This window comes from Oenanthe melanoleuca, chromosome 12, assembly GCF_029582105.1.
Source record: "Oenanthe melanoleuca isolate GR-GAL-2019-014 chromosome 12, OMel1.0, whole genome shotgun sequence".
Taxonomy (NCBI): Eukaryota; Metazoa; Chordata; class Aves; order Passeriformes; family Muscicapidae; genus Oenanthe; species Oenanthe melanoleuca.
In genome coordinates, this window is record NC_079346.1 from 19,974,319 (window position 1) to 19,988,937 (window position 14,619).

At 43.3% G+C, this 14,619-nt stretch overlaps 1 protein-coding gene across 4 annotated transcripts in view; it reads right to left on the reverse strand.

Moving 5' to 3' along the window:
* Positions 1–1,574: 1,574 nt before the first annotated feature.
* The window catches only part of FAM120A (family with sequence similarity 120A), a 48,871-nt gene continuing 35,826 nt past the window's right edge, over positions 1,575–14,619 (reverse strand). For 2 of the 4 annotated variants that reach the window (XM_056501942.1, XM_056501939.1), the window contains exons 13-18: positions 13,540–13,749; positions 12,508–12,691; positions 11,489–11,626; positions 9,968–10,109; positions 5,980–6,076; positions 1,575–3,492 (exon numbers count right to left, since the gene is read on the reverse strand). In XM_056501942.1, coding sequence (XP_056357917.1) covers positions 3,181–3,492; positions 5,980–6,076; positions 9,968–10,109; positions 11,489–11,626; positions 12,508–12,691; positions 13,540–13,749 — 1,083 coding nt within the window. In that variant the 3' untranslated portion in view covers positions 1,575–3,180. The remainder of the gene's footprint in view (positions 3,493–5,979; positions 6,077–9,967; positions 10,110–11,488; positions 11,627–12,507; positions 12,692–13,539; positions 13,750–14,619) is intronic. The other 2 variants (XM_056501944.1, XM_056501943.1) reach the window with 1 other exon arrangement.

The following is a 14,619-nucleotide window of genomic DNA, read 5'->3' on the forward strand; positions in this document are numbered from 1 at the left end:
CCACACAGAACGGAGAGTGGCCCCACGTCCCACCCAAAGAGCGGATTGTCCTAGTTTAACTCTTGTCTTGGAGCTGGTTAATGAGATACTGGTCACACCGGGGCTTTCCTTACCGAGAGGGTGGTCCGACCCTGGATCAGGGTCCCGGAGAGTTGGTCGGTGCCCAGCTGTCAGCGTTCGAGGGGCATTTGGATAGTGTCCTTAATAATGAGCTTAACTTTTCGGTCAGCCTTGAAGGGATCAGGCAGTTCGACTCAATGATCCTTGTGGGTCACTTTCAACTGAAATTCTATTATTCATTCCATTCCGTTCCATTCCATTCCATTCCATTCCATTCCATTCCATTCCATTCCATTCCATTCCATTCCATTCCATTCCATTCCATTCCATTCCATCCCATTCCATCCCTAAATTCAGGGGTCAAAGATGTTCTTCAGGAGCAAGCCCAGGCAGTAGCCAGTCATTCCACAGGATCAGCGATCCCGGAGTCAGTTTGGCTTTCTAAACTGAGGACTGTGTCAGTGCTAAGTGCACCTCTCGTGCAGAAGCGGTTCGGGACAGCAGGCAGGCAGCTCTGCTCGTCCCGAGGGGTCACAGAACATCGCTTGAGCTCTCGCAGCCCGCCCGTCCCGGCTGGTTCGCAGTGCACCCACACCGGGGACTGGCACTGCCACACGGGACCGCTCCCACGCACACTGGCTTTGCTGGTGCTAGTTATTCCATGGCAGCTCCCAGACTGGGACAAGGGGTGCCTGCAGCTGCATGACAGCGAGTGGGAATGCCGTCAGAGCAGACAAGCGCTGGCATGGGGAGAGTGACGCTGCACGGAGCAGGGAGGGCAGGGATTCCCAGCTGCCGCAGGGGGCTCTGACTCGGGAAGGAGTGGACTGATTGCTGTCCCTTGTGAAAAACACAACTGTGCTGCGGGGCAGGGCACAGGGAGTTGTGCCCACTGCTCACAGCCCGGGCTGTCACTAGTGCGGCTGCAGGCACGGAGCGGACAGGCACGGCAGGGGAGAAAGCTCCCCAGTTTACACCAAGATGTAAATCTGCAGCTCGTGTTGTGTCAGCTGGATCTTGTGTAACAGACTCATAGGTTCCCGGCTGTGTAGAGGCATTGCCCACCCCCATCAACCTCTGTGAGAACCTGCAGCTTTTTCTTTAAACAACTGCCTTATTTGCATCTCTTCTACCATCTAACATTTAAAAGTGACATCTAAAGGAGCTGCACACATCAGCAAAGCCAGGACATGACTCCAACCAGGTGTGGTGTCCCCCAGCAGTGAGTGAATCACAGAATTTCAGAATGGTTTGGGTGGAAGAGACCTTACAGCCCATCCCAGTGCCACCCCTGCCATGGCCAGAGACACCTTCCACTGTCCCAGAGTGCTCCAAGCCCCAGTGTTCAACTTCCAGGGATCCAGGGGCAGCCACAACCAAAGGCTGTGCTTCCCTCCTCTGCCTTTTAGGAGGACACCACAGATCCTGGCAACTCAACCACTTGACTTGAGCATAGGAAAAACTTTTATTTACATGTTAATTAAAAAAATACTTGACAAAAAAGGCATACAGTATTTTATACTAAAAGAATAAAGATTTTTATTAAGCACTGTAAGTTGCATTCAATAGCCTTCAAAGACACCACACCACAATCCATCTACAACCAGCCAAACCCAACAGTAGTTCATTCTTGCACAATCCATGAGTTGGGGCAGAACTCCCTTCAACTTACATTAAGATACCTACTTAGCTCTGGCGGGCAGGGAATGGGGAATTACACCTCATTTCTGATCACTAATGTGTGATGAAGAGCATCAGGAGAATTATATGAAAACGAATATAAAGAAATGATTCTGATTTTGAAGTACATTAAGTTTGGAAACACTAACAAAAACATCAAAATGATACAGGTATATTTGCTTATACTAAATTCTTGATGGGAAAGTTCTCAAGAACAAGCCATTTGTTTCCTGCTACAGAAGGGGGGTACTTTTTTTTTTTTGAAGATCAAAGCGTTTTTTTTTTTTTGTTTTTCACAGAATTTCATATTTGCTAATATGAAGGCATAAAACAGCAACAGAGAACAATAATGCATACAGCAATGAGTACACCAGGGTAACGTTGATATTCAAAACGGCTAGATAATTTTTTTTTAAAGTTTTAGAATAAATGCAACAGAGGTCAATAATCACAAAATTTTAAGGTTAGAGCAAGATCAGTCAATGACTAAACATAGTTAACATCTTTTATAGGACTATTACTGATTATTAGCTTTTTTTGTTTTGCAAATGGGCACAGTACTTGTAAGAATGGAAGAAAGAGGACAATAACATGCATAATATTAACTACACACTTTAAAAATCATGAACCATGCAGAAGTTTAGCTCAAATAGTAGTACTAATGGTCTACGTCTGATTCAAAACCACATAGTTCATTGATCACGGATGCATGGTATTAGTCACAAAAAGTTTCCCAACACATTGTGTTTGTTTTGAAAGGTCGTTTGCATCTTCTATGATTTCAAGTTTATCTCCATTTAACTCGCTCATAACATATGTATGATGTCTATTGAACTCAGCAGAACTGCAGTGTTACTGAGAATTGGTAGTTTCGAGAGTTTGCACATTTTTAACACAAAAGAACCACGGCAACGGTGATGAGATTTCAGAAAGAAAAAACTGTGGTTGTGCCTTTTTCCCCCCATAATCATGAAATCAAAGCCTTAAAGAAAGCTTTATTGTGACACAGTAATGCAAAATCAAATATAATGGCATACATATGGTGCCAAGTACTAAAAATTATAGTTTTAAGCTATATATACTTAAAGACTGCCAAAATTTGTTTTCTTTATATTTCAAAAAACAAAACTACAAGCTTTTGTCATAACCAGTTTAAACTTTATGTATACTTCATTTTAAGTGCGGGAGTCAAATGCTCTTCATTCTCTTTTTTTTTATTTTTTTTTTTCTGTTTTACTGTAGCATTTTGACTACAACTGGTTAAAACTAAAAAAATGTGTTGTTTAAATCTCTGACATCAAAGAGGGATCCGAATTTCCAAAGTCCTCATTTTTCTCTTACGGAAAGGAAAAAATGTACATAACTGTAGGCTCTCTTTCTTTCCAGATATTCCTAATCCTGACCCTTCCCAACATCCTTCACCCTCTATAAAAAATAAGTTTACTCTTCTTTTTTTAAGACAGTGGCCTCAAGAGCATCATCTTTATGGCAAACACTGTCTGCATTTAGTGCATTTAAGTGAGGATTCGTATTGCACATTTTAGAGTCATTACTCAAGGCACTTTCAGACTGATTGGAAGCCCTGATGTCTCCTGTATTCCCATTCATCTGGGAAGCTGGTTTTTCCTCAGTCACAACTCCATTTTCAGCCAGGGATCCATCTGAAGACACAAGTGAGGATTTAGATTCCTCGGATTTTGACTTAAGTTCTTTGGCTACTTCTTCTGCTGAAGCAGCGTAAGGAGGTTTGCCCTAGTTGTTAAAAAAAGAAGAGAATTACTGAAGAACCAGTGCTAAAAATGTATATAAATGTACAGTTTGATATAAGGACACTACAACAGGCAGCATGCAGGGCATAGGGTCATGAGTGAACACCAAATATTAGGCATTACTGAAAGAAGTGGCCCACAAAATACACGGAGAGGATTTTCGGTGTTCCCCAGAGCCTTCTGATGCCCCCGGGGCAAATGCTTTAGTTCTAACTTCGATGTTGCCCTCCTTTCACAACATCAGAGCCTCATAAATGTCTGAAACACCGAAACTGAGAATCAATGTACAGCTGCACTTTGCTCCTTGGTTCATGTGTGCTGTGATTCAGTGGCAGGATTCCATGTTACTCAAATACAAACATGACTCTTTCCAGCCAGCATTTGGAGGAGTGCAGAGGCACCATGCACTACTCCCTGCACCAAGCTAATATGCTTTCAAGATTAGGAAAGGCTTTCATAAAAAAGCATATAGTAAAATCTTACAAGACCAAGTATAGCCATAAAAACCAGACTGATGCAGCATACAATTAGTTTTTAAGTATTTCTAATTAATCTTAGTGCTCCAGAAACATAGCAGGTTTTAAACAAACCAAAATAAGCAGGTTAGGCTGCTAAGAGACTGCACACTGGTCTGTCACACTGTTCACAAAGTCAAGTGCTTAGAAATGGCTGAAGACAGGAACACCTCAAACAGCAGCAAACAGCTCTGCAGTATAAAAACTAGAACACCTGCCATAACTGCTGAAGGATTTTACAGAAGGACTTTGCAGGTGAGTCAGAACTGCTGTTCTCTAGCATTCTCATTATCCAGATAATCACAATTCTCAGTCCCATTGCACAGGTATGGGACTGCACATGAGGATAAGGGATACTGATCATTGTCCTTGTGTGCTTCTTTACACAAAAAGTTCAGCTTTCAAAACATTCTTTAGTTTCTTTCCAGAACAAGTGTGAAATGTCTCCTCTTGGGACAAAACAGACCAGTCTGGTGCATTGGATAAATCCAAAGAGTTTGTTTTGGTCAGACTCCCAAGCTGAGGGGATGAAGTGCCTTGGGCTGAGCCTGGCCCTTCACAGGAACTGCCACACTGAGGCAGAGGGGCCACTGGCACCTCCCAGCCTCACTTGGCCCTCACAATCCATTCATTGCATGGGAACTTTCCCAAATTCTCCCTGCCATGTGCATTTTAAATCATCCTTTTTCTCTTCCTGTACAAGGAGCATCCTATATGGCCTTGATGACCACAAAATGCAATGAGCTCAGATGCACAGAAAATGCCATTTATCTTTCTTCTCCAGGCACAGTTTTACACACAGATCCTTGTGGTCACAAATATTTACCATCCAAATTACATTTCATTAATAAAAGGGCAAATATCTAACCTCGATGGCACTTGTCAAGACACTTGCAGCTACTACCTGAACTACACTCCCATATGTACACCTGTAGCAAGCCTGGAGTATCTGGGAGCTCGTTTTCAGGATTTCCTTTACTTCAAAGCTTAAGGTACTCAGAAATTAGATACTCTAACATAGTGGTTTCTCTTCTATTTAAAGATGTAAAGTTTCAGATCCACAAGTACATTTGTAGACATATAGCCTGTGTATACAGCAATTTAACAAGGAAGAGAAGTATTTGAATTTTACACCTGTAAAGCAGTAAGTTTTACTGCAAATTAATAGTTACTTCATTATCTACTGGAGAACATTCTCTCTTTTACTGTCTGACACCTGAAAACACCCCCCTACTCTCAGGTCTCCCTGACAAATGGCATGTACGTATGACATATTTATTGTGGAAGTTTTTCCAACTATTTACTACTCATTCATCCAAACTGCATAGCAGCCAGAACCATGGAAAAGGGAGGAAAACACAACTCTGAAAACAACTGGCATTTCATACAGATCAGCAGTCTGCCTCAGCTATATTTGAAAGATCCATAGAACAGATAGAAGTCATGATCCATGGACGCTTTTAGGGTGTTACCAGGAAGGAACCTGCATGCTCAGGGGGAAAGGCTGCTCTGCTATTCCCAAGAAGTTTAGAGTGACCTCTTAGATCTGGAGCATGGCAGCAGCAAAGATCCTTCACTGCTACAAACTTTCCTTCATGAGGTTTGGACCGTGGTCCCAGAAATGAACTGGGGAAGAGTGGGGACAGAAACAGAACTGCTAATTTGTTTCAGCTGTGTATTTTTCCCATTTTCTAAATTTTCTTCTACTCCCATGGCTGGTTAGAGCTGTGTAGGCACAGGATTCATGTCAAAATACATTCTTCCACGTCTGTCTTTAGAAGCAAAGTTTGCTTTAAGTGAGCTGTGACACCAGCCTGTCCTGTCACCGCTGTGCAGCTCACAGCTTCCACGGGTCGCCAGAAACACTTGTAGCTGTTATAGTGGTGCTGGTCTGGAGTCCAGCCCAGCCCAGCCCGTCACAGAGCGTGCTGCAGTCAGGCACATGGCTTCATTACCTGAATTGCTCCCTGGCTTTTATAACCTCGCCCATAGTACCTTCCACCTCTTCCAAAAGTTCTTATCACCGGAGTGGAGATAACTCCTCTAGGACGCCTGCAGGGGTAGGGCAAGAGGAGAAAATAAAACACAGATCACTTTTGGTTACAACTGCTTTACATTTCGTTTTGCTGGAATATTATTTCCCTAGCCTTACTGTCTAGTGCCCATCATCAACACATCTTTAAAGAGGCAAAATGCCTAATTCTGAATTGCAGGGCTCTACTGCTTGCAATTGTATAAACCAAACAAACTGAGTCTGGAGCAATAAAATCTCTCTTTCTAGATTTCACTTCTCAAAAACAATAAATGATACTTTCAAGCTTTGCAGAAACATTTTCCAAGTGTCAAATTATCCTCATGGCACTTTAAAACCAGAGCTCAAAATACTTTCACCTTACAAAAGTAGCAATTTGAACTACATAGAAAGCAATTTTCCCCATTAAATAGCAGTTCTCAATGTAAACATGAGACAGGATCTGATAAAATTGAGGCAGAATTAAAAAATCATGTAGGTACAAAATTATCTAAGAAACTGAGGGAATAAAGGAGTTTAACCTGTGTCTGGCATGTGGCAATTGATAAGCTGGGATGCTTTCCAATGGAGACTCCCAACTTAGACACATTAGGTGGTGGTTTTCGGTGTAATTCAGTACAGATTACATCAGATGAAACCAAACTTTCTCACCTTGGTCTCAAGTTGTGCCAGGGGAGGTGGTTTAGATTAGATATATTTGGAAAAATTTGCTCACAGAAAGGGTTGTCAAGCCCTGGCACAGGCTGCCCAGGGCAGTGCTGGAGTCACCATTCTGGAACTGTTCACAAAATAACGTGGATGTGGCACTTGGGAATATGGTTTAGGGGTGAGCGTGGTGGTGGGCACTGAGTTGACAGCTGGACTTGATGATCATAGAGGTCTTTTCCAACCTCAGCAATTCTAGGATTCAGCTACAACTGCTTTAATTCCAACAGCTGCAGAAACTAAACTTCCCAATCATTGATGTCAAGAGCAATGTTCTAAAAATACCTTGTTTTCTCTCCTAGAAATACTGGATTTCTCTAGAAGCCTGGGAAAGCCCTATGTTTGCTCTGGATGTGCTGCCCAATACTGGGAGGTGCTGATGTGACATCTGACCCTACCGGGTCTGGCTGGAACAGCCGGATGCTGCTCAGTTCCCTGAGCTGAGCAAGGCTGAACTGCCCAGGGGAACAGCACTGTGTCCCCAGTCTCCTCTTACATGCTGTGAATTCCCACACTTGGCAGTAAGAAACCAAATTCTGAGGTTTAGAAGCAACAGCAGAGAATGAAGAGAGAGGAACTGTGGTTTGCATATGTCGCTCTTGCTGTGTTCCCTCCTTGCTAACCCTACTGGCTCCCTTTATATAAGGTCAAAGCATGTCCTTCAAGGAGCTGAGAAAAAATCTTCCCCCTCAGAAAATCACACTAAATACACTGATGGATTGAGGCCAGTACAAAGCAGCTGGTATAATTTTACACAATAAGAATAACATCCAAGCTCAGCATTGCAGAGACATGAGGCAATGGGGTGAAGAAGCCTGACTCAATCTCCTCTGCTGAAAGAGATAAAAATGGAATACAAGTGTGCAAAACTGGGCCATGAACTGAGACAACTTGCTGTGCTGTTTCCTAATTGTGACCTTTGTTGGGAAATAACCTCTGCCAACATGAATCTGTTGTTAAAGCACTGGAGATCAGGGAAAGGCTCTTCCCCAGAAGGTGCTGAGTACTGTCCAGGCTCCCCAGGGAATGGTGACATTCCCGAGGCTGCCAGAGCTCCAGAAGCCTTTGGACACTGCTCCCAGGGATGTGCAGGGTGGGACTGCTGGAGTGTCTGTGCAGGGCCAGGGACTGGACTCCCATGATCCTTGTGGCTCCTTTCAAACTCAAAATATTCTATGATTCTGTCTTTAGGCAGAATCCTTTAAGTGAGCATGTTTTCCTATTGGTTCTACTTCAGTACCAACTGACCCAACAAACAGGTAAGCTGCCTGCAGTCATTTTCCCTCTAGCCTATTCTAGTAACTCTACACGTGACCAATGCCCTATTGGTGCTGATCTGATGGAGACAGGAAGATCTGGCATGGACACTTTTCCTCTCTTTGGGGTGACAATCTACACGGAAACCTTACTGCCTTAAGATACCTCCATTAAAACTAAACTTCAGGCATTTTATCTCAAATTGAAATCCACTACTGAAGAATCATGTCTCTGTCATAAAGGTACTGGCAGGAGCAGCGACACTCTTTCGGTGATCTGTTCACTTCCCAGGTTAGGAGGGTTCTCGGTTCCCTGCTACTGATGTTCTATGTGGATTCAGGGATTTCCTTCTTCAGGAGATGGGGGAACTGCTGTCCTGTGAGGATGTAACCCAGCTCTGAGCCCCAGGGTGTCCAGAGACCCTGCTCAGGGTGCTTTGGCAGGACACCAGCCATCACCAGCAGCACCTCCCCACACAGAGTGCAGGTCACTAGGAGAAGCAACCAGCTTCTGTTCATGTATCCTCATGAAAAACAGAACTGATGATAATCCAAGAGCCTCATTTCAATGATGAAAAACGTTATTTTGTCCCCTGGTACCCAAGCAAACCTCATGCCTCTCCACCTTTGCTCACTCCCACTGTCTCCAGATGCTGCTCTGGATCAGCACAGGGCTCCCCAAATCCCCCATGCCTGCATAGGTGCCTGACCATTGTCTGAAATACCTAAAACTATGCTCAATGCTTCTGTTTTGGCAGCTGGATTTCATTCTAGAGTACTGGGCAGTCCTAGCTAAATGGGGTCGCCTCCAAGGCTCTAGTCTGCTGACACTGAACCTGTTGACATTTGTTCCCACTGCTCCTGCCTGTTCCTGGCCCCACAGCAGCTCTCATTCAGTCCCACATTCACCTCCCATCAGATTAACCCAGCTCCTCACTCAGTCCAACACAACAGGCATTCCAACAGCATTGGCTGACTCCAGCGTGAAGCTTCATAGTACACATTGGAGTAAATTAACAGATAGATGAAATCCATACAGTGTAGACTTTCCCACTGCTGCTCCCTAGCTCAAGGTGGCAATAAATCCATTAGCTTTACTCCACTCCTAATACAGACAGACACAACACATAAATCACGTCTCTTGTAATAGACACAATCTTAATGAAAGATAGAGTTCTGTAAGGGACAGAACCAGAAAGCCTATGGAAAAACCAGAATCTTAGAAGTAACAAACTAGATATTTTTGTAATAAAGTACTTGGTTTTCAGACATGTTGTGCACCTATAACTTCAGATGTAGTGAAATGAAGTGGAAGAGCTGAAGAAATCAATATTCTTTTAAGCACACTTCCATCATGACTGTAACAGAAAACTATTAAACCCAGAAATGTCCTTCAGGTGTTTTCTGCTTCACAGGATTATATAATGTAGTTATTAAAACTGTTACCATGATTCTTAATAAAATGTCCTTCCACAAAAAAGAAAGTAATTAAATGTAATGCAATGGTTTCATAGAAAAGTCCCAAAGTATCTCCTCATGCAAAACCAGCCTCTGTGTGTATATCTATATCTATATCTATATCTATATCTATATCTATATCTATATCTATATCTATATCTATATCTATATCTATATCTATATCTATATCTATATCTATATCTATATCTATATCTATACATCCATACATCTATATCAGACTGAGTACTCATTTTATTTGCACATAAAAATGCTTATACATATATATGTTTATATTTGTATAGACAAGTAACTGGTGAAAAGCATTTTAAAAGCAATGCCAATGTTTTTCTTGAATTTTCAGTGGATATAATTGACCCTATGTGTCCTGAAGTGTGTCATATGCAATCTACCACCTCCAACTTTTCCCTGTTTTCCTTGTTTCCCCCATCATCAATTTCCACATGAGAAGCACATTCCCAGGCTGGCACTTACCCTCTGGCTGGTCCTCCCACGGACACCACCTGCAGAGGAAATGGCCCTCTCCCCCCTCGTCCACGTCTGCTTCCAGCCCAATGGCCGACTACAGTGCCGGCAATTTCAAGTTTCCCTCCCTGAGAAGGAATAGGTTGGACTCCTGCATATAAAAGCAAAACCAAACTTTGATCTTCACAATCATCACAGTAAAGTTCCAAATGAATGGAAAGCTGATTTGCCCAGATTTCACCACATAACCTATTTCCTCTATGGATACTCTGAGATTATTGCTCATTTTGCAGTATTCCAGAAGTGTTAGAACTCCAAGAGCCTGTTTCCCCCTCTCCACTTTTTAAAAACAGATATGAATTCTGAAGAGAAAAATGATCTGACATGAGTGCTTCAGTTTTAGTAATTAAAAATATACTTGAGATAAGCCTCAAGAAACCAGGGAAATTTTACAAGCTGGCTGAAGATTGGCTATTTTCCTGCATTCCTAAAGAAAACGGAATTCTTGCAGGTTCAAGGCTCTTTTTAGCCAACAGCAAGTGTCAGCACAGACCATACAGATACTGGCAATAAAGAACTTACTAGGCTGCCTAAGCTGCTATAAACATGTAGCATTCAAACAGATCTGCTTTAAAAGGTGGGTTTATCATTCCTCTTCCAAGAAGGCAGCTAAAATTACAGTTGTCTAAGATGCAACTATAGCTTCTGTTCAAGTTGCTCATGTCTATGTACTAAATCAGCTCTGGGACATAACATGTATTTCATGAAATCCAGGTATGTGAACTGAGCAAGATGTTACTGGTAAGACCATCATACCAAAAGGATTTACACAGCCATAATTAGTCTCCAAATGTTAACAGGCTGGGAACTACACTGCTGGTTACATCCAGAAGGTTCCTACTTCCCTGTGCAAGTCCTTCAGCTCCAAATGCAGATGGTTTGCAGGGCCAGAGTTATTCACACATGAAGCATTAGAGACATGTTTGCTCTTAGGATAAAAGCTCAGAGGCCAGAAAGAAGAGCTAAATATGTGGGAAAAATACACCCTGAACAGGTTTCCATCATCCCACATCATACAGGAAGTGAGCAATGGGCACACAGGCAGGGAAGTAAATTCCACTTCTGTGTCCACACCAGCACTGATGCAAGCAAAGAAGGGCTCAGCATTAATAACAAAGTCATTTCTACACTGGGTCTTTGCAAAAAGCTCAACTGTCCCCAGATTTTGGAAAATTCCTGTTAATACAGAGGCAGAGGCCGATGGGTTACGACGCCCTCTTTGCCTGTGGTTGCACAGGAGACAGGCAGCCCGCTAGGTTTTGGGCTCTCCTGTGTTTGGAGGAGGTGTTTGGTATGAGGAGGGCTGGCGGCAGGGACGGGAGCAGGGCGGACAGCAGCCGGGCAGGCTCTAGAGAGGGAAGCTGAGACAGTTAGGGAGACAGGGAGTCAAGTAGGAAAGCCTCAGACCAACCCATACAGTGAAGAAGCCGTTGCCAGAAGCTCTAAGAAAAGGGGTTTGGGTATAATTACCGCCCTGAAACTTGCTAGTCCTGTTGCTGTCATTGCCAGAGAAGGCTCCGGAGTGTCCTGCCGCTGCCGCCACCCGGAAGGCCCGGTAAGCGCCTGTGGCTACTGTTTCCCCATAAGGGCCTCCGAAGCCATAGACTCCTGTTAGACCCAGGGTAAAGAAAGACAGGGGAAAAGCTGTGAGGGGGCCAAGCAACCAGGAAGGCCCCAGCAGAGAGGATGCTGCCTCCTTCCACCCTTCTAGAGCCAGGTGGGAGGGCTGCGCCCTCATGGGCCGGGCTCCTGTGGGCGATGCTGCAGCATCACCAAGGGAGCCCTGGCCGAAGATGTCCTGCTGCCTCAGCCAGCAGGGAGCCTCTGATCCGAAGGGCAGGCCTCAGGGCTTGGAATAGGATCCCAACTTCTATGGCATTGTAAAGGCTTGTGACAATTTCTTGGCAATAAGCTCTAGTGGCTACAGTCATGGCACCCCTGGAATGCCTGTGTCCAGTATCCATACACCTATGGGCCTGGGTACAGAGAGATTTTGAGGAAGGGAGCAATTCCAGGAACAGCCTGGAATGGTTACGTCAGTATTTACACTTGAGGGTGCCAGTGGTTATACGACTGTAGCAAAACACAGAGGAGTGGGGAGGAGCAAAGGTTGTCTTCAGCCCTGACAGTTAAGCTGTGTCTGCTAAATTAGAAATGTTTTGAATCAATTTACTGTGCAAATCAGAGCTTTTTCATGTTAACCAGTGTCAATCCATTCCTCTTTTTTTCTAGTTCTAGAGTATCTAGTTCTACAGTAAAAGTATTTTGATCTGGCCCAGTTATTAAAATCCTGATGAAAATATGCAGCAATACAGCACATTCCATATCACTGGGCTAATAAAAGCAACCCTAAAATACAGTGATTGGCACATGCCAACACAAGCTGACCACTTGGTTTTCTGTATTTTCCCTAAAAAATTGACCAGCGTTGGTACTTTTGAGAATGTGCAAGGTAAGGTAATGTGTGGTATCGCTGTCCCATCACTTACCAGCAAAGCCTCTCCCCCTGCCCTGAGGTGGTGGGACTGGCCCAAAGTGTCGAGGATACATAGAAGCTGGATAGAAAGGCATGGCAGGTGGAGGTGGGAAAGGGAGAGGATGGTTCTGCCTGGAGAAATTTAATCCTTCTAGGATGCTCTGACGCATCTTTTCAACCTTGGCTGCCTGCTCAGCCTAGGAATAAAGAGAAGGTCACAGACGGGCATTAAAATTTTCATTTCAATTGTATAAAGCTACATTTACACAACAAATTAAAAGGAAAACACAAAATAACAGAGGAGTAGAGACAGAATCATCATCCCCAAACCTGGACTGCAAACCAGAGTCTGTGGATACAGGCTGAAACATGCCTGGAGGGTTACACCCCTGAGAGGGACCACAGCCACAATCAGTAGCAAAGCTAGAATCAGCTCAAAGGGACCTCAAGTCACAAAAAAAGAAGGGATACAATTTCATACCTTCCAAAAAGTTAAAAATAACAAAGTTTGGTTTATTCAGTAAACTGTTTTATCAGTTTCCTGGTTTTACAGGTGGATAGTAACTTTACATGATTTGGATAAAACAAAAACTGCTTAATTCATATTTTAAGATGGTTGTAAGGAATGTGAAAAGATTTTGAGCTGAGGACCCCAAGAATGACTTCACAGTCTGTAAAATCAGTTAGAAAACACCAATTTTCTTTCACTACAAGCCCAGTGCAGCTTAGTCCTTTGGACAGTCTGACCCAAAAAAGTGGGACTTGAACAAATCAGAAGAGTTTCCAACTTGGCCATTCATCATATCAGTGCTTTCATTTCCAGAGAGAAAAAAGAAAATCTAATTCAAGTTGATGCCTTTTCTTCTAAATCTACCCAAATGCCATCCTACTCATCAAGGAACTAAAGAGCAAAACCCACCCATTAGCCATTCCCCTCATATTTGCCCTTAAAAGCAGAGGTGACACATCAGGTGAATGATGAAACCCACATCATGAAACCCTTGTGGGCACATGGGACACTCCATTACCCTGCACAGCTACACACCTGACCATCACAGAGGTCGATGAGTGGAACTTTCTCCCGGCTTGCTTTGATGAGCTTGGTCTGGAACAATTTCCCATCAAAATACATCCAGGGACAGCAGTGCTCCCATGGAATCGGCTGTCCACAGGCATCATTGGCAAAAAGAGCCATATCCACACCACTCATAAAGAGAGCAGACAGCTGGATTCCGCGGGGATCCAGATTCTCAATCTGCTCAAAAACAGAGTAAACAGAGTAAGGTCACAATGAGATGTAATCAAAGTTATTCCAATAGTTACATTCTTTTTGAAACTCTTGCAAACAGAGGGATTTTAAAAGGTCATCCAGACTTTCAGAGGTTTGAGCAGAAGAATGCACTGGAACCTCTCACTTGTGCATGCAGAGCTGCCATCTTCAGAAAAGCTGTGGTCCCATCCACCTGCTCTGGAGACCAGAGATAAACACAAACCCCTGTTTTTCAAGATGAAGTGCAGGAAACTATTTCTAAATACAGTTACAGGAAATTAGCACTAGAAAACTTCATTTAAACTTTTATTCCAAATAACTGATTCTTCTGAGATGTGTGGTAGAACATCTCAGGTATGAGCTCAATGCAAAATTCCATTTTTCCCCACATAACACATTTTCCTCTGAACTCCTTCATAATGGACTTTCTATTAGTTTGATTCAAGATTTTGCTTTAAGAACACATATCTCAATAACAAAGTAATGTGTATGCATGCAACAGCTTTATTCAGGATGCAGGACTGGGACACTAAGGTAGAATTAAACAGTGAATAATAAGTAGTGGTCAAAGCAAAAAGGATTTGCTTGCAGCAAGTGTATTTTTAGCTCTGGAACAAGAAAATATCACTTCTGGTGTTCTCTGAAATACTTCTCAAAATATCAGCCTTTGCTTGGGAACATTTTCCAGACCTTGGTATTAAATTTTAAAATTCAACTCCATTACCACCTTCCTTATGCATAAACAACCTTTAAGAGCCCAAAGACTCTCCCGCTCATTTTGCAGATACATGGCTGGGTTCAAATTCAGCTGCTCTTTCTGTCTGACAAGCTGCTTCCTGTGAAGACAGTAACTAC